The sequence below is a fragment of the Corythoichthys intestinalis genome, chromosome 2 (genome assembly GCF_030265065.1).
Source record: "Corythoichthys intestinalis isolate RoL2023-P3 chromosome 2, ASM3026506v1, whole genome shotgun sequence".
Lineage (NCBI taxonomy): Eukaryota > Metazoa > Chordata > Actinopteri > Syngnathiformes > Syngnathidae > Corythoichthys > Corythoichthys intestinalis.
This window is the reverse complement of record NC_080396.1, coordinates 31,314,104-31,334,990: the sequence shown is the minus strand read 5'-3', so window position 1 is coordinate 31,334,990 and position 20,887 is coordinate 31,314,104. Positions and strand designations below refer to the sequence as shown.

At 39.8% G+C, this 20,887-nt stretch overlaps 1 protein-coding gene across 2 annotated transcripts in view; it reads left to right on the top strand.

Moving 5' to 3' along the window:
* Positions 1–20,887, top strand: part of lrp1ab (low density lipoprotein receptor-related protein 1Ab) — a 141,215-nt gene that overhangs the window by 62,462 nt on the left and 57,866 nt on the right. For both annotated transcript variants that reach the window (XM_057829834.1, XM_057829833.1), the window contains exons 5-17: positions 921–1,049; positions 1,132–1,392; positions 12,034–12,196; positions 12,447–12,669; positions 13,366–13,555; positions 16,205–16,348; positions 16,433–16,669; positions 16,850–17,030; positions 17,111–17,333; positions 17,414–17,603; positions 17,691–17,813; positions 18,775–18,915; positions 19,364–19,489. In XM_057829834.1, the coding sequence (XP_057685817.1) occupies positions 921–1,049; positions 1,132–1,392; positions 12,034–12,196; positions 12,447–12,669; positions 13,366–13,555; positions 16,205–16,348; positions 16,433–16,669; positions 16,850–17,030; positions 17,111–17,333; positions 17,414–17,603; positions 17,691–17,813; positions 18,775–18,915; positions 19,364–19,489 (2,331 nt within the window). The remainder of the gene's footprint in view (positions 1–920; positions 1,050–1,131; positions 1,393–12,033; positions 12,197–12,446; positions 12,670–13,365; positions 13,556–16,204; positions 16,349–16,432; positions 16,670–16,849; positions 17,031–17,110; positions 17,334–17,413; positions 17,604–17,690; positions 17,814–18,774; positions 18,916–19,363; positions 19,490–20,887) is intronic.

The window sequence follows — 20,887 nt, the reverse complement described above, 5'->3', positions numbered from 1 at the left end:
ATTGATAAAAGTTACATTGCGACTTTATGGGGGTTTGCGATATATTGCGATATACAGTGATCCCTCGCTACTTCGCGCTTCAAACATCGCGCTCTCAGTCCATTGCGGATTTTTTTTCAATTAAAAAAAAACAACAACAAAAAAAACAGTTATTTTATAGAGATGTCCCGATCCGATCACGTACAGCCTCTTTCTCTCCCTCCTGCTGCTTTTCTTGCTCCGCAGGCAGCTTCAGCTTGTTAAAGTTAACGGTGAGTGACAAGGGTGCTGAAATGATCTTGCCAGAGAAGCTTGGGAGCTCTACCTTTCAAAGGCGCCGAGTCCACCTTTTGCTTCATTTTCCTAATCTTATTATTATTTTTTAATTTTCTTCTTTGTTTTCTTCGGCGACGTAATAGGCGGCTGTCTTGGGAAAGGCAACAAGTGCTGCTTTATTTATTTATTTTTTTACAGTAGCTTGCATAACTGGTGGCCATCTTGGGTAGGGCAACCGGCGGTTGGAAACAAGTCTGGAAGAGTAAATATTGCACATCCAATGCCATTTTAGTGCAGTATCTGTGTCTGTGCAACACTAATTACCACCATTTTCTTTGATTGAACACACATTGGTAAATGTAAAATCCATTGCAGTAGATTTGTCCAATTTGATTTGGAACACACAAAATGTACACATACTTTTTTGCACCTCGACAAAATAACCATATATTTATGTAATATTTCCATTTTTTAAAACTATTTTGGCTCACTTTAGGGAAAGTCGTTCAAATTTCAGCATGAAAGAATGTCATGTCATGTCACGTTAGGTTATACTGTATTTATTGTTGTAAAATATCAATACAGGTCAAACTTGAAAAAAATAAATGTGTGTGAGGTTGATTTTTGTTTTTAATGTAAAAACCATCACATCCCTCTCCTGGTAGATTTCAATGAGTGCAGTGTGTATGGAACATGCAGTCAGACGTGCAAAAACACTGAAGGCTCCTACCTGTGCAGCTGTGTGGAAGGTTACCTGTTGCAGCCAGACAACCGCTCCTGCAAAGCCAAAAACGGTGAGAATCGCCATTTATCTTTTGCCTTTGTTCCATTGTTCTCTTTCTCTTATGGCCACATCTTTTTACTCACCACCCCTAGAGCCGGTAGAACGTCTTCCCATGTTGTTGATTGCAAACCTGCACGACATCCGCTGCACATCACTGAGCGGATCCACGTCCCGGCTACCCTCCATTGCCACCAAACAGACCATGGCGATGGACTTCAACTATGCCGAGGAGACCGTTTGCTGGATCGACGTGGGGGAAACACCTGCAACCACACAGCTGAAATGCGCCAGCATCGCTGACCTGAAAAGCTTCACTGACATCCGCACCATTAACATTTCCATCACCCTGCACCGTGAGTCTTTAAAAAGTCTTAAATTACATTTTCCAAATCAATTATTGTTGACCATTACTTATTAAAGATATACCATGAAAATCAAAGACAAAAAGAAATGCCCTAAAAACCCTAGAAGGTTACCCGTTTGAGATGTGTGTTTAGAAATGGTAAGCTTTCCATTTGTCACTAAAAACCAATATAGGTTGCTCACTAAAACATCAGAAGGAATATGATGTCTTTTATGTTTCCAACAGTCTTGCACTGACAAATCGCCAATTTCTTTGTGTCTGACTTAAGGTTTGATGATAATTTATAACTCTTAGCGCGTCATCTGACATGAATTTCTCTCAAATACAAAACAATGGGCACCTTTAGTTATACTTTATACAGTATATTGTTTAACTTATACACTTGCAACATTGTCACTGAGGCTACGTCTACACTAGGACGGATAACGGCCTCAAACGTTTAAATTATTACACTATACACTGCATTTCAGCTAGACTAATGTACGTCTTGTCCGGATATTTTATTACACGGCTAGAGAGCCCCTATTTTCCCCTATGCATTTTTTATATACTCCAGTTCGCTCGGCATAGAGTCGGGAGGGAGCAACCCCACAGCTGGCCGAGCGGCGACTTAATTCATGCTACATGATGATGTGACGCTTCACGCTCCCTCCCCTCCCAAGAGGGAGTTATTTCCTTTTCTATTTGTCCAATCAATGAGTGTGCCTTTCGTCCATGTGACACTGCTCTGAGAGTTCGGTTGGCGCAGTGTGAATGCTGAACCTTTTCAACAAGTCATTTTGCAAGTGTTGTTGCAAGGTAGCTCTCCAGTCGGACCCCTGGTCCTCTTGGTCTAATGTGAAACTGCCCTTAAAAGCCCAGTTTGCCGTGCTTCCATTACGATTTCCTACAAGAAAAGTAATGGAGACCATGCTGCAAACAATGACAAAGTAAAATGTCCTGAGGAAAAACTCACCGCAACACGTTGCCATCTATTTTGCCACACTCGCGTTTTTTTATTTTTTCCTGTGCCTGGCTGAGAGAGCTGTTAACCTTTTAGAAGGAGACCAGAAATGTAGACGTGGTATAAAAACAAGGGTGTAGACGCCTTTTGTGCAGTGTTCTGTTGATAATAAAGCCAAGGTATGGAACTGCATTTACACGGATAACAAGTGGAGGTGACGGCTGTGTCGACCCGATGACCTGAACCCTGTGTCATGATTAGAGATGCTTTAACCCATATCTACCTTAATGAAGCTTGAGAGGCTTTTGCACTGTCAAGCATCTGTCTTAAGAATACAAGGTTTGAAGGCTGTACAAGTGTAACTGGTGCACGCAGGTCCATTGTGTATGTTGCCTTCCAGTGCCTTCAAGAGGGCACGTTGGCAGCTAAAGTGATAGCCAGGGCTTTTGGCTTGGCGGTTAGCGCACTTGCCTGCCTTGCTGTATGCGTTGGATGCGAGTCGTGACCTGGAAGAGGGGGACTGATCATATCGTGTGGCGCGACTCCATGCAAACCGGTAACATGCGATGTAAGCTCAGGAATATAGAAATAATAGTAGAAATAGTACATTCTGCCATTGGCAAATGTGAATCTGAACAGCCTTTGCATTAAAAAAAGCTGTTTTAGGTCCTGTCCGGTCAGGTCATTCATGTACGCATGTACTGACCCAAATACCTTTGGTACTACTTGGTAACATATTACCTTTTGCTTCATTATCAACTCTAAAATGATGAATTTGGTCAGTGACATTCATCTTTTATGATAAGAATCATTAAAGAAAAATCAGGAGACTAGGACTTCCTACAATAATGTACAGGTTTTCTCACGACGCAATGTTAATAGCCCCACTTGAGAAAGGCTTTAACAAAATTAGATGCATAACTTGGGAGAGAGCAAATTTGATTAGAAGCAAGACACGATTAAAATATTTAAATTAAACATTTAATCAAGGGCTGATTAATTAATTCTGTGGCTTTAGCTGCCCTTTGACACAGCGCAAAATGAGCAATAAACGGCATGTATGGATGAAGGACTGAAGGGATATTTTGATTGGACAGAATTGCATGGCCAAAATCCTTTATTCTTTGTGGAATAAAGTGGAATTACTGGTTGCACATGTGAAATTAATTTTGTTGACAGGTTGAGTCCGTGTATGGTGAGTTTCATTTTCCCTTCACTTAATGTTTGTTTTTAGCCCTGTCGTGTTATTTTATATTTGCTGTATTTTTATTTATTTTTTTGCCACACATTGCCGGTCTGTGAAAAGAGGGCCCACATCACACCGGTCCGTAGTTCAATAAAGGTTGGGGACTAGGGCTGCAGCTATTGATTATTTTAGTAGTCGATTAATCGATGAACTAGTTAGTTCAAATAATCGAGTAATCAGATAAGAAACATGAAAAATTAAAATACCAGAGCTGAGCCTTAAACGCTTTAAAAAAATAAATGCTAAGTACAACAAAAGAACAATTGGCTAACTTACATAGCAAAAGTCCGCTAGCTTAAATGCTATGAAATGCAATATTTTTTTACAATGCTCTTAGCAAATGGTTCACACATCCCCACAAAAAAAACGGCTAAATATGCCTATATACTAAATTATGAATGCATAAAAAACATCTCAAACAAAACTTAGCTTATGTTGGTCTTAACAGGGAGCAGTTGGATTCAGCCATGTGAAATTAGGCAGACCAGAGGGCAGTGTATCCACCCTAATCAATAAAACTAAATGCAAACACATTATTAAAATAAACCATTACAACGCCACTTTAATTAAACGAATACTCGAAGCAATAAAATTTAATTTGAATATTTTTTTTCTAATCGAATACTCGAGTTAATCGATTTATTGTTGCAGCACTATTGGGGACCACGGCTTTAGACTGCTTGGCTGCTTTTGATTTTATTCAAATTGAGTAAAACGTCACTAGTAGTTCCAGTTTGTCAGTGAAAAAGAGTCATGACAAAGGTAGCGAGAGAAAGTTGCTCAGTCAGTGTAATGGAGTAAAACGTATTTTCTAGTCTGACAAGTATAAATGTGACAGAGTAAATGTAGTACATTACTACCTACGTACCTCTGCCGCTGACTCATATTTAACTGTCCAGACATGTCAAGCTGATAACCATTTCAATGTGGTCACACGCTAAAATGTATGGTGGGCAGAACCAGGGAATGGCTTAAGAGGGATGTGGTTAAGTTAGAGCTCTGGAAGTTGGCAGTTTGAAGCAGGGTTCACACACAATGTGATTTATCGCTTTGAGCCTTGGAGAGCATGACAGATGACTAGACTGAAGGTTCCAGATGTAGAATGCTCTGTCTGCATGTCTGGGAGATAAAAGAGGAAGAGAGCCTGCCCAGCCCATCCTCTCCACCATGTGAGCAAAACTCCACAGCAAGCAACATCACTTCACCCCCTGTCCTGCTGTTCATTATTTAGTCACTCGTCTTCTCTTCTTACCATTTGTTCTTGAGCATCTGGTAAATGCTGTTTGAAGGGGGCCCTTAGCTTACCTCTGTCAGTGTTTGTATACTTGTGTTGTGGTAAATGATTGGAAATTGTGCACTGGGGGCGTGATTGAAACTGCTGTATAAATGTAAAGTTAAACCTAACAGGTAGGGCCACAAATCCTTCTATAACTCTTTCACATCTCTGTTGAGATATTTTAGCCCAATCTTTCATGCAGAATAGTTTTGAACTATAGACCCTACCCACCGACGTCACAAAACCACGTGATCGCTGTATTGTTCCGCCCCCTTGTCCGTCATTTTGTGTCTGTATTATCAATGGTCTCAATTGATCGAGCAATTTATAATGCATTTCATGGAAGACCCGGTGCTTTCGGATGCCGTAAACTCACTGGATGCGTTGCATAAAAGGCGTTATGTGGAAAAGCTTCAATTTATCCATTCGCCAGATCCATATTTGATGCCTAAATCGATGTTTTTCGACCCGCTGTCTTCGCCGTATTTGCCTGACATCTGCTAGCTACCCTGATATTTACAACTATCTTGTCCACACAAAATCAGCCTATGCTCCCGAAAGTTTGAAAAACTTTAAGAGCTTGGAGGCTTATAAATACTTCGTTGCTGGTTGGGTGAAACAGGTCCTCGTCCACGAAAATTCGGCAGGAATCTATCTTGTGCTTGGAAAGGTGAGTTACGAAATTTTCAGTTCAAAATCTTTTGTTCTTGCTAATATCCACTGTCAAGTCTAATGTATTTCATGTCATTTGTCAATGGAGCTAGGGCTTTTAATGTTTATATGGTTTAGCGATAGCACTCTCACTACATACATACGTGTATGTTGTCGGCGATTAGCCTAGCAATGATCTTAATTGTGGTTGTCAGCCCAAAACCCTCTAAATATATATTAAATGCATCTTACCAGATATAAAATGACTACTACATAATCTGTGGTAATCGTTTGGAGCCCAGTTTTCTCGTCGAATTGCAGCAGCCCATCTCGCTCTCTCCTCTCCGGGTCTCTCGGAATCCGGTAGAGCTTCAAGTCTCTCCGTCTATCTTCTCTGTTATTGCAACCGACCGCCACACACGCCTTCACCATTTTGATTATTAATGTTAACGAGCAGAAAAACACGCCGTAAATAGGAGGAATGTATGTAGCCGTAACAGGTAAACACGATGTGTTGACGGACAATTGGGCGGCACCAGTCAGGAGGGCGGAGTTGTGACGTCACGTGGGTAGGGTCTATAGGAAACTGGAGGATTTTTAAGTTCATGGTACAGCATTTTAGTTCTAGTATTTAATTCCAGGCTTTGTTTCGGACACTCCAAAATCTTCATTTTGTTTTGCAAGTCATAACTAGGGGTGTGACAAAATGTCGAAATGGTAATATAGCATGATACTTTGTATCCCATAAGGTTATCGATCTGCTCCTGCCAAGAATCGAGATATTGTTTTAAAAAGGTGTCAGTTTTTTTTTTTTTTAATTAAAAAAAAAAAAAAAAAAAAAAAAAAAAGGGAACAAGTTGCTACCAAAATCTTCCACCATAATAGTGTCTCAGTTAAATCTGAGGCTGCCATTGACGGTGCTTGACGCCCAATCCATTTAGACTGGGAACTTTCGTTCATTCAAAACCAGAGCATTAACAGTCATTCGGTACGATTTTTGGGGCACTTAAAGGTCACTTGCTGTTCATTTTAGGCCATTTACAGGTCATTTCCTGTTGAGTTTGAGTCACTGCCTATTCATTTGGGTCAATCCCAGGTCACTTCCTGTTCTGTAACTCAAAGTAAACAGGAAGTGACCCGTAAAATACCCCAAAATCAACAGGAAGCAACTGAAAATCAACAGGAAAATTATCTTAAATGGCCCAAAATTACCTCATTGCCTGGCATTGGCTGCCACTGACTGAGTGGGAGGGATGGCAGCGAATGAATGAATGTTCATTCATTCATTCAATGTTCACCCTCCCAGTTCAAATGGATTGGACGTCTTCTAGTGATAAACTCATTCCAATTCACAGCAGAAGCTTATTAGTTGTTTGTAGAATATCCTACAATGATTTTCTGACCAATGTATCGATAATCGTTGTATCGCCATATCGTCAGATCATCGTTATCGTGAGCTTTGTATCGCAAATCGTATCGTATCGTGATGTACCAAGAGGTTCCCACTCCTAGTCATAACCCAAGTGCGCTTCAGCTTTAGGTCAAAGACAAATGCTGAAGAGCGTAATTCATGACACAATCAATAACTGCAAGTTGTGCAGGTCCTGAAGTGCAAAGCAGCTCCGGTCCATCACCCTGGACGATTTGTTATTGAATAAATTATTGATTGAGAAAGACTGTAAGTAATAAGCATTGCTTGTAAAATTTAGTCAGATTTCCCAATAATATTATTTGCCCAATTTAATTCATGATTCCACAAGTGGCATTGGGGTACTTCGAGTAGCCCCCCCTCCTTCTTAATTAATATTTTCATATTGTTGAAATGGAATTTTATGTTTACTTTGGTCATACCTTATGTGATATTTACATTTGTTTGATTAACCTAAACACTAAGGGTGTAACGGTACATGTTTTTGTATTGAACCGTTTCGGTACGTGGTGCTCTGTTCGGAACAGAGGCGTACCGAACGAGTTTCTGACATAATGTAACCCTTACTTTTCGAGGCTATGAGTCGATAGGACAGTATAACCCAGAAATGTCAACGGCGCGACAATGTGACCGCCGTGAGAACGCAGTGAAACGCGGGCGTTAAAGTCAATCAACCAATGCACACCAGTCGCAGTGCGGCCGCGTGTTAGACGCGTCCCAGAAGCGGCTCAACACGACGCACGCGAAAAGAACGGCAGAGTTTATTATCTGACGCAAGATGCACCCCTCCTGCGTCAATACTACTACCGGTAGCTAGGATCGGGCAGACCGGAAGTCACTCGTGTAAAAATACGGTGGATCCGGTCGATTTTAAAACTAATATGCAATCGTAACCCACTTTTTTAGTCCATCAGAGCTCTTGAGTGGTAGATCGGGGCACAGTTGACTTGTCGTTGTTGATTTACTGCTGTCTTCTCTGTTATAATAATAACCAACACGGCCCCGTGTTCAATACAAAACCCTCCTACCACAACAAAACAAGTAGGAACTAATATTCACATAGGAACTAAAGTTATACAACATAAAATATACAATATAAATGAATACTACATCACATTTGTAAAATATAAACACATAATAAAATAAATAACAGCCCATTTAAATAAAATAAATTGAAATGAGCTAAAACACCTGTAGCGGCACGGTGGCTTAGTGGTTAGCACATCTGCCTGACAGTTCTGAGATCAAGGGTTCAATCCCGGGCTTCGGCCTTCCTGTGTGGAGTTTGCATGTTCTCCCCGTGCCTGCGTGAGTTTCCTCCGGGAACTCCGGTTTCCTCCCACATCCCAAAAACATGCATGGTAGGCTGATTGAACACTCTAAATTGTCCGTAGGTATGAGTGTGTGCGTGAATGGTTGTATGTCTCCTTGTGCCCTGCGATTGGCTGGCAACCAGTTCAGGGTGTCCCCTGCCTACTACCCGTAGTTGGCTGGGATAGGCTCCAGCACCTCCGCGACCCTCGTGAGGAAAAGCGGCATGGAAAATGAATGAATGAATGAATAAAACACCTGTAATTAAATAATAAGAATAATACACAGATCCTGCTTACACAATTAAATTTATTAATTTATGTGTGGCGCTTTAACTTCAGAAAATCCACCAATAAAGCTTTTGAAAACCGTTCATAAGAAAAAAAAAACTGATTCATTAAGGCATTTCATTTGTAAAATACATGTTAAAATCTTTGTCATTGGGATTGCTTTTCTCTTTAGCACAGGACTTCTTTTTTCTACTTTCTTTCAGAAAGAAAGCTGACCAATATGCGGGGTCTGAAAGGCAAATTGTTGTTGGATAATCTTTAAATACCTGCTACTTTTTGAGCAGAATTCTAGCTTTGTGTAGGCTAATGTTCCTATTGTTGTAAGGTGTAATAAACAACTAGCACAATTATATTTTGCAATTTGTTTTCTTACTGTACCGAAAATGAGCCGAACCGTGACCTCAAAACCTAGGTACGAGATTTTTGTGTACCGTTACACCCCTACTAAACACTAAACTTGATCGATGTTTTGAAAGAAAAAATAAAGGGTTGTAAGTGAGTAAATGCAAATTCACAGCACTTAACATGCTAATAGAAGTAGTAAGAAGTATACTTAAGTGATGGTAGTGGCATGGTCAAACTTATGCAGTGTTGTGAAACCGTTTTAACAAGTCAACATGTAAGATCCCCCGCTTTGCAAATAGTCTCCTCCATGTTTGGCACGCTAATCGGCCTTCATGGCTGTGAATGTGCAAGGTAGCTCCATGTGGAGAGAGGGCGGACTCTTCCAGCAAACTACCCACTTACTAAAAGATGAATGAATAAAGATGTCAAAATCTAAATGGCTTTCTGGAATTGTTGTTTTTCAACTGAATAGTTATAGAGGGTTGTGCAACAGCCAATGTAAGTCTAATCGATGCCTGGTGCTGTGGTGTGCTTCAATGGATATTGACTTAAAATGGATACTGTTGCGACCCGGGAGTATCATTATCCCCCTCAGCTTCTTGATGAAGCTTTTATTTTATTTTATTTTTTTTATTTTTATTTTTTTTTTTGTCAAAACTTTTGTTTTAGCGTTTTGAAACCTCTTGTACTGTTTTGTTCTTCCTCCCTTTTGGTGTTTGATTTCTTTTATCGACTTGTGTGTCTTCACTAAACCTCCCGTTAGACTGCCCTGAATTAGTTCTGGCCTGGAGAGTCGCCCAAATTTTTAATTAATTTTAGTCCAGTATGTCTTCTCTCCAGATGGCATGTCTTAATACCAGCCTTGTCATTATTTTTATTCTCCTCTATTCCGCCTGTATAGTAACCTAAGAATGCTGAAGGTCCCCGCTGGGACTTGCCACCTGAAACTTTGCATGATTGGTTTGGGCCGGGGGTACATTAGGCCCAGATGTGTTAAGTGTATGCTTTGCTATGGAACGTGCATGTGCTGCTTTTGAATTCAGCTGACTAGAGCGTTCCTGTTGCTGCTTGTAGAAAAAAGGGATTTCAATGTTGTTCCTTGTTAGTGAGTCTGTGTGATGTGTAGCACTTTGAACGCAAGTGATGGCAGCTGTTAAAACACAAAGTAAAATTTCTCGCCCTGCTCACAGGGGGTGGAGGAGGTGAGGGGGGGTCTTGTGTTGGGTGGATTCTCACCGAAAGTTAGACTTTAAGCATAATTTTTGCTGAAGCACCGGTTTTGCATTCAAAGTTCCTCTTCCTGAACAGATTTGTAAGCAATGCGTTGGCCTCTAAAGTTCCTCTTTGAAAATGTTTACGGTTACTTTGGGTTAATAGTGATCAGTCATCTCTTTTTAGACTTATTTGTAAAGTGGCAGATTTGCCATTAAACTAAAGAATGTAGGACCATCGGACACAATGTTGAGTCATCTGATTTTCACTCATTCAGTATGCTGTGCAAGTCATCTTCTAAAATACATAATTTGCAGTATTTACATAGAGACAATACAGGTCCTGGGTCATGAAGTGTGATTGTAATGTGGTGTTTTTGTTTGTTTGATTGTTTACCTTTCGGTCTATTTAGAAGGAAACTCTTCTTTATTGAAGGATAGAAGACACTGACTATTATAAACCAAGTGAATCTGTCTTCATAACATTAAAGGAGAAACACTTTTTTGTTGTCCTGCCAGAACAACAATGCAAAACAAATTTTCTGCCTCATTTCTCTACATCAACTGGCTCAGGATTAGGGGTAAAAATAAGAAGGGCTTTGTAACTCTAAGTCATGATCTTTGATTAATTGGAAATGGCCATAAAGTGGCAGTTAGTGTTTAAGATGTTGCATGGCATTCATTTTATTGTGACACTTTACAATAAGGGTCCCTTAATTACCATTAGTTAATGCATTTTTAGACAATAACTTATGTTTAAGTAACATTACAATAATTAATTTTATCCCTTATCTAACACTTATTAATATATTAATTAACACGAGTTAATGCATTAGTTAATGCATAACCAGACAGTAACTAATAGTTTGGTTAAAATAAAAAAAAATAAAAAAGTCCTGTATAGGGTTAGGGTTTAGGGTTAGGGTTTGTTAATTTAGCATTTATAATTTCTTGGTTAAGGGACACATGTGCTACACTTTGCAATAAGGGCCCAAAAACCATTCAGTAATGGTTAATAAAGGTTAAGAGCGGGGAACTTAAGCATTTATAATTTCTTAGTTAAGGGATACGCGTGCTACACTTTACAATAAGGGTCCAAAAAACATTCAGTAAGTGTTAATTAAAGTTAAGTAATACTTATGAGGTACGTTCACGTGAAATAATACCATACTTAAGGTTAGGTTATAATATATAATATATATAATACATTACTTAACATTAATTCACATATACATTAGTGTATCAAGTACTAGTGTACTAGTAAGTGATTATGTTATTTTAAAATGAAAAACATTGCTCTGTGAGTCCTTGGGTGCTGCTAACCTAACCTTAAGTATGGTATTATTTCACATGAACGTACCTCATAAGTATTACTTAACCTTAATTAACCATTACTGAATGTTTTTTGGACCCTTATTGTAAAGTGTAGCACATGTGTCCCCTAAGAAATTATAAATGCTTAAGCCCCCCCGCCCCACCTTAACCTTTATTAACCATTACTGAATGCTTTTTGGACCCTTATTGTAAATTGTAGCACATGTGTCCCTTAACTAAGAAATTATAAATGCTAAGTTAACAAACCCTAACCCTAAATCCAAAACCCTAACCCTATATAGGCCTATATATATATATATATATATATATATATATATATATATTTTTTTTTTTTAATTTAACCAAACCATTAGTTACTGTCTGGTTATGCATTAACTAATGCATTAGTTGACTCATGTTAATTAATATATTTATAAATGTTAGATAAGCAATTATATTAATTATTGTAATGTTACTTAAACATTAGTTATTGTCTAAAAATGCATTAACTAATGTTTATTAAGGGACCCTTATTGTAGTGAGTGAGTGTTACCATTTTATTTTATTATTATTATTATTTTTTTTAATTCTCTCCCTTCTTTTACTGCTTTTAGACGTGGAGCAGATGGCTATTGACTGGCTGACGGGAAACTTCTACTTTGTGGATGATGTGGACGACTGGGTGTTTGTTTGCAACAAAAATGGCCAGACGTGTGTGACCTTACTGGACCAAGAACTTTACAATCCGAAAGGAATAGCCTTGGACCCGGCAATGGGGTGTGTGCCTTCTTACACGTGCCCTGTTGTCACCTGTTACCAATTATTGCAGCACCGTTTGTGAAGAAAATGCTGTCGAATGGTGCTGATAAAACAAAATTTTTAGAGAATTATGCATTAAGTTCCTCATCTTAAAGTTTCACTTCCAGATCTTTGCCCTTCTGAAAATCATTACTTCCTTTTGGTGCCTCTTCTTTATTCATTTTTATTTAATTTTAATGAAATCATCTTTTGTTATTTTATGCTCCAGGAAAGTCTTCTTCACAGACTATGGGTCCACGCCAAGGGTGGAGCGATGCGACATGGACGGTCAGAACCGAACAAAGTTGGTGGACAGTAAGATAGTCTTTCCTCATGGCATCACTCTAGACTTGGTCAACCGACTTGTGTACTGGGCGGATGCTTACCTGGACTACATTGAAGTGGTGGATTATGAGGGCAAGAATAGACACACCATCATTCAAGGCCTGCTGGTGAGATTCAAATGATGATTCAGTAGAACATTGCCCTTGAACTGTTGAACAAAGCACAAATTGCGATCGGCACCACCTTTATCGATTTATTAAAAACCTCTTTTAATAGCATAGTCACTTTTTTTCTACTTGTAGTTAATGATCTATTCTTATCACCTTTTGAGACATGCCGTTCTGCTATTGTCCCCTCTGCATTTAATAAAAATGCTCTACTCTAATAGAGAAGCCCTTTTTATTACTTTGATTGATACAAGTTAAGAGTGTGTGATTTTCCTGGCTAATGCTTTTCTAAACATATTAGTCTGGCTCGAGTGAAGCTTGGCTCAAAACCGTAGTGGTGTAATGGTCTTAATGAAATCAGGACTGCAGAGGAGGGAGAGAGGGAAAGCGGCAGTGTGTGCATGTGTGTTTGTTAACAGAGGCAGGGGTGGAAGTGAGGTCGAGGGCTTGTACATTTCACTTGCAAAGATATTGAATCGCAGAGAAATAAACTCTTATATAACTTGAACGTCCGCTCACAAGAGCATATGCTCCTCAGCTGGTTTTGTTGAAAGACAATCATTTTTGGTCTCCATTCTACACTTGAAAATTGTGAATACATGACTGAGTAAGGGATTCGTCCACAAAATATTATGCTGAAAATCATGTCTAGCAAGTGACATACTTATCCTAAATGCATGTGTTGTTGTACTTCAGATTGAGCACTTATATGGGCTGACTGTCTTTGAGAACTACCTGTACGCCACCAATTCTGATGAAGGCAATCTGAACCCCAAGACCAGTGTGATCAAAGTGAACCGCTTCAACAGTTCCGACTTCCAGGTGGTGACGCGGGTGGACCGCGGAGCTGCACTGCATGTGTACCACCAGAGACGCCAACCCCGAGGTATGTTTGTTCCCAGAGGTGGGTAGAGTAGCCAAAAATTTTACTTAAGTAAGAGTAGCGTTACTTCAAAGTAATATTACTCAAGTAAAAGTAGTCATCCAAAAAATGTACTCAAGTACAAGTAAAAATATATCTGGTGAAAAGAATACTCAAGTAATGAGTAACTGCTTATTTTTACTGTACAGCGGGGCAAATAGGTATTTAGTCAACCACTAATTGTGCAAGTTCTCCCACTTGAAAATATTAGAGAAGCCTGTAATTGTCAACATGGGTAAACCTCAACCATGAGAGACAGAATGTGGAAAAAAAAAAAACGTTTTTGCTCACCGTTTTTGTTATCATTTTGACGCCACGGGGTGAGATCTTGCATGGAGCCCCGGATTGAGGGAGATTATCAGTGTTCTTGTATGTCTTCCATTTTCTAATAATTGCTCCCACAGTTGATTTCTTTACACCAAGCGTTTTACCTATTGCAGATTCAGTCTTCTCGGCCTGGTGCAGGTCTACAATTTTGTCTCTGGTTTCCTTCGACCTTTGGTCTTGACCATAGTGGAGTTTCGAGTGTGACTGACTGAGATTGTGGACAGGTGTCTTTTACACCGATAATGAGTCAAAACAGGTGCCATTAATACAGGTAACGAGTGGAGCCTCGTTAGACCTCGTTTGAAGAAGTTAGACCTCTTTGACATTCAGAAATCTTGCTTGTTTGTAGGTGACCAAATACTTATTTTCCACTCTAATTTGGAAATAAATTCTTTAAAAATCAAACAATGTGATTATCTGTTTTTTCCCACATTCTGTCTCTCATGGTTGAGGTTTACCCATGTTGACAATTACAGGCCTCTCTAATCTTTTCAAGTAAGAGAACTTGCACAATTGGTGGTTGACTAAATACTTATTTGCCCCACTGTATGTATATATATATATATATATAAACTATGGTATTTTCTTGCCTCAGCACAAACGTATCTATATGAACTGTTGTTATAAAACCCATTACATAACCACATTAAGCCAAAGAAATACAAAAAAAAAATAAAAATCAAATTCCGGCGAGAGAAAAAAAAAAAAAAGACAGAAATGAAGCATTATTCTTCCAAAGAGCATGAGTGCTCCCTAGTGGAGAAAATTGTTCTGGTTTAAAACGTGAAAACTGTAGTTCCTTTATGGTTACTATAATGAAATTAAAAGGATCATATCTCAGTTTTTCCGTGGTCAGTCGGTGCACAATAAAAACTGGGAGAGAGGTTTAAATTCATGCTTTCAAGTCATGTTGAGGGCAGCGTCTATGTCAAATACATTGGTACCTCGACATACGATTGCTTCGACACACGATCTTTTCAACATCAGACGTAATATTTGACGCGCCATTTTTTTTCTACATCCGACCCCATGCTCGAAATACGATGATTTATGACAGCGCCGGAGTTTCTATGTTTTGCCGGACTATTTAGGGTTAGGGTTGCCGGCGGATTTTCTTGTGAGAGAAATCAACACTGGTTCCAAGAAGGTTAGTAAAGGTGCTGAAAAAAGGAAAAGATGACGCTTACTATTGAAATGAAGATGGAAATGAAAATATAAAACAAAATAGAATATGAGCACGGCGTGCGCATCCGTGAACTGGCTCGACAATACGGCCGTAGAATGTCAATCTCGACGGTCCTCCTCCGACCTCTGTTCGCCAGTCTTTATAAGTTAAGGTGACAATTATTATTGTGGTAACACCGCCAAAGAAATTGCCAGCTTTGTCAGGTTTCTAATCATTTATTCAATCAACTTGTGCAGCACAACACGCCTACCGTCCGCTGCAGTTGACGCCAGCAACAAAACATTAAAAGAGAAAGTTAAATTGAACCACACTCCCTATCTCACCGTCACGTCAGCCATGCGGTGCGCTCAGGTACAGCAAAAAAGGTCCGCCACATTACAGCCCGATTGTTACATTATTACAGGAATTATTATTATTTTATTCCGATTTTTATTTATAATTTGTTTTGCTATGTGTAATTGCCATTTGTAATAGCACCAGCAGTATTTATTAGGGATTTAGTGTAGGCTTTCAGGCTGTGGAATGAATTAATGGAATTATTATGTATTTTTATGGGAAAATCTTGCTCGACATACGACCATTTCGACTAGAAAACAAGGTCCTGGAACGAATTAACTTTGAATGTAGAGGAAGCACTGTACTTTTGTACATTTTTTTCGGTGCTTTGAAGATGCCTCGTGATTGAACAGGCTGGCATCATCATAGAACGGCAAGCTTGAGTCTGATTTTTATTATGGAGTCAGTGATTATTGTTGCGACGTCTCATTGGTGAAACTGGTACAGCTACTTTTGGCATCAAAATAAATAAATAAATCTAATATATAAATAAGAAAAATCTAACGACTCTTGTGTAGCCCAAAGTAGCACAGTAAGAGTAACATTTTTTCTTCACAAATCTACTCGGGTAAAAGTAAAAAGTATGGTTTAGTAAAACTACTCTTTGAAATACATTTTTCTCAAAAAGTTACTCAAGTAAATGTAATGGAGTACATGGAACGCGTTACTACCAACCTCTGTTTGTTCCTATATTCCAGGTTTTTTTCATTGGTGTACCAAAATATGTATATAAAAACGTTGTGTCAAACATAATCTTATCTCAGTACGCAGTCATGCATGTGCCTTGGATCAATTTGGAAAGGCTGGAGGTTGTTCTGATATCTGTCTACTGGGCAATAGCCACAAGACACGCACCTGTCGTTGCCGATTTGGCTTCAGCCTGGGCAATGATGGCAAGTCTTGCAAAAGTGAGTTACAATTTTCATCTTATGCGTACCTTTTCTGGTTTCTATTTTGCCAATGGGTGGTTAGGAATGTTCTTTGTTCTCTAGAACCAGACCATGAGTTGTTCTTGGTGTACGGTAAGGGTCGCCCTGGAATCATCAGGGGCATGGATATGAATGCGAAAGTACCAGATGAGTACATGATCCCCATTGAGAACCTCATGAACCCTCGAGCTTTGGATTTTCACGCCGCCAGTGAATTCATCTACTTTGCTGATGCTACCAGCTACATTATTGGTCGACAGAAAATAGATGGGACAGAGAGAGACACCATACTGAAAGATGGTAAGAATTTCAAATGCAAATCAGGGACAAATTTGATGCTCAAATGACTTATGTTAGCTGCTGAGGAACCTGTCCAAAATTCTGTCCTGGTAGCTGTTACAGCAGCCCATACTTTAGTGTAGCTTTGAATTTAATTTTACTTTGATTGCGTTTTCAAAGCCTTTTCTCTTTATATCTCAGGTATCCACACAGTGGAGGGGTTAGCAGTCGACTGGATGGGAGGTAATCTCTACTGGACAGATGATGGGCCTAAAAAGACTATCAGTGTTGCCAGACTGGAAAAAGCTTCTCAGACTCGGAAGACTCTAATCGAGGGAAAGATGAGCCACCCGCGTGCCATTGTGGTGGACCCTCTGAACGGGTGAGCCATTTACCTTTACTGTCAAACGATCCTAACCATTTTCAGTTCATGTAATATTTGAGTGAACATTTCTCTTCAAGGTGGATGTACTGGACAGATTGGGAGGAGGATCCCACTGAGAGTAACAGGGGAAAAATCAAGAAAGCTTGGATGGATGGATCCAATCATCAGATGTTCCTGACAAGCAAGACAGTTCTGTGGCCCAATGGCTTGAGTCTGGACATTCCTCAGGGTATACTCTACTGGGTTGATGCCTACTACGACCGTATTGAAATGGTTTACCTCAACACGACAGAACGGAAGGTTTGTTTTGCTTGAAAATGTAATAATCTGAATTTTTATCACAGTGTCATAACGTACTCCTCTTGTTTCTGATTGAAAAGGTGGTGTATGAGGGGCAAGAGTTGAACCATGCCTTTGGTTTGTGTCACTATAAACAATTCCTCTTTTGGAATGAGTACCGTGGCGGTAGCATTTACAAACTGGACCAAGTCACGAAGACAGTCACGCTGCTCCGAAATGAGAGGCCGCCTATTTTTGAGATTAGAGTGTATGATGCTCACCAGCAACAAGGTACACAAAGATTCCTCACAGGAGTCACCGTCAATTTCATACCAACTTATGACAAATTTGTATTCTGTTTTTGTTGTTGTTGCAAAGGCACCAATGTATGCAGGGTTATGAATGGGGGATGTAGCAGTCTATGCCTTGCCATTCCCAATGGCAGGTCCTGCGGATGTGCTGATGATCAAATCCTGGATGTGGATAATGTCACCTGCAAAGGTGAGACGGCACAGAGGATGAGTAGTTAGTGCTTGTGTCTCCCGGCAAGGTGATTCGATTACCTTTGAAAGTACATGCCTGTCATCTGTTCAATCATAAAGCCACATTTTAATTGGAAACGGCACAAAATTAAGTCCCCAAAATTGTATCCAGTTCACAAAAATGCTAGGAACATGATCATTTAATTGTAGATGTATAAAACTCATGAAAAATTTTGCAAGTTGATAATAATTCACGCTCACACTGCATAGAACCCACTGGTTATCTTGAATGTACGTATAAAATACACATTTGAAAAAAAGTTTTACCATCCAGCCGCCGAACAGCAAAGCAAACTTGTAGTAAAGACACACGATTGCTGCACATTTCTGGCCATTTCCTTTCAATGTAAGCATGATTTTCTAGTCATGAAAACCAATCACATTCAATATTTATTTTCCTTTTTTTTTTTTTTTTTTTGTATTCCTTTTTCTTAAACCAACCAGAATGGGTCCTCAACTCACTTTTGCAAATCATTCTGCGAGTTCATACGTTCTTACAGAATTTGAGATTATTGTTATCCGGTCTCAAAACGTGTGTTAACGAAATTACTGTATGCCATTCCTGACAGAGTAAGTGATAGGTAATACGGGTGTACCCCAAATCAGTTTGGAGAGGCTCACATCTTAACTAATGATAGAAAAGGAATGTTGAAATTTTCATTAAACATCAACAGACTCTCATAGAAAAATATTCACTCAGCATGGGTGCAGTCTGCTAAAGTGTTCTAGACTCAGCTTTCCACCCCCAAACTCCTCTATACAATATATTTTATAATGTAGCTGCCAGATCCGAGGGAGGGAATCTTCAAATGTTATTGCAACTTTAAGATGGAGAAAAGCTGACCTATCCACCAGTAGGCTATTGTGTGGAAATGTGCTCTCAAAGGCCCATCTGTTTCTTCTCCGACCCCATCCTGCAGCCAATCCCTCCTACGTGCCCCCACCGCAGTGCCAGCCCGGGGAGTTTGCCTGCAAAAACAACCGCTGCATTCAAGCGCGCTGGAAGTGTGACGCGGACAACGATTGTCTGGACAACAGTGACGAGGCCCCTGAGCTTTGCCGTAAGTGTTCGTCGCCTCTATTACGGTTACCTGGCAACGCCGAAATAAACACAATGTTGTCTGAGGCGCTTTGCTAATGCAAACCAAGCCACGACAATCTGGACTTTTCCAGATTTTTCTCCTTCAAGCTATGTGATGTAGATGTAATGGCAGTGCCTAGGTTTTTCCCATTTGGCACATATTTGTCTTGGTGTTCTTGTTTGATTTCACAGTCAATTGTCATATGGTCTCTGCCTGGTGAAAACTTCCTATGTTCAATTTTTTTTTCACAAATCAATACTTTAGGTTAGTCCCCATGTGTGTCACAAGGTACATTTTAGGTTCACAAATTTCACATAAAAGTCAAATATCCCTAACTTTTTTCTGTAACCAGTTAGTATTTTAGCTGAAAAAGCAACTCGGTGACATGTCTTTATTGATTTGTGGTTTTCCTGATGTCTCACACAAGACCAGCACACCTGTCAGTCAGACCGATTCAAATGCCAGAACAACCGCTGCATCCCCTATCGTTGGCTGTGTGATGGCGACAATGACTGCGGCAATGATGAGGATGAATCAAACACCACATGTTCTGGTAGACTTCAGATGTATACAACCTTTCATTTTGCATTTGTTCGCTTTGTCTGTAGAAGTTTATTTTGGCAAGGGGTCAGAGTATATTGCACAAAAAAAACTCTAAATCCATTATGGCTACTGTCCACTTTGGTCACTTCATCAGGGAAATTCTCTGTATTTAAACAAAAAAGACTAGATTAAAAAGAAAAAAAGGGGTGGGAGGGGCAACATAATCTTACCAAAAAGGCTGAATTAAAATGCAAATGTCCACAAATTAGACTGGTTCATGACTAGTATGGTATTACCTACAAATTGTTCTTCTAAGGAGAAAAAATATTTGGTATTACATTCCTCGAATAATGCTATTGGCTGAATTTGAACTTGAATGCTTTGTAATTTTTGCTTGTTTTCACAAACATTTTGAATCCAGTGACCCTATGGGGCAGAAATTTTTCAGGGGCTATCTGCAAGCAAGGAAAAAACTAATGTAAAATATCTCAAATGGCAAAAATACAATAAAAATATTTTTTATAAAAAAAAATTCAAACTTTTTTTTTTTTTTAAAGAAGGAACCTAAATTCCGATCCACCTCTGAGGCAAGCTGATGGTCAGCCTTCAGCCTCTTCGATCGGGGGACGGATGCACTTGTGGACATACCATGGCACTTTGAGTGTCTAGGTTGGGAAGGAGGTAGTCCCATAGTGGGGAATGGGCTTGTGACTGTGACCCAGCTTCGAAAACCAGAGTTCTTCCTGGGTATGACCGTTCCTACGATGTGGGAAACGTCTGAAAGACCACAGTCAAGGCCGCCAGGGCCACGACAATCTGAACACCGGTCTTTGGAATTAGAGGTCCCAAGGAGGGAACCACTAGTCAAACAGCATAAGCCCTTCATAAAATTGGTAAAATATGAGTGTGGCAAGGCAAGGAAAGGAGGAACGAGTTCTGCCTACACAATAAGTGCTGGGCGTTTAGTGTAAATTGCTTAAACAACACAGACGAACGAGTAGATAGTTGAAGTAAGATGTGCGAGGGGGGTTTGAATGCTCCCCAAACAGCAAGCAACTGTCGAGGAAGAGACGTGGAACAGCAGTAGCCGTCGCACAGCTTAAGGGCCAACAGTGAGGCAGCAACTAACAAATATCGAGCCGAAAAGACGCTATTAGCCACACAGTAGGTGGAAAAAAGGGGCAAACAGAACCAGGAGCTAATGTAAAACAAAGAGTGGCGGCTACTTACCCAATCAATACTGACACCAAAAACTGAAGACTAAAAGAGAAAATAATTCGCCACAATCGTAAATGGGTGCTACCAAAAAAGCCAAAGGAAAGGGCACAAATGCCAAACAACCGGTGAAGGACAGATGTCCGTGAGTCGAGAATTCTGGGCGCTAATCTAATCTCCGACAAGTAGTTGT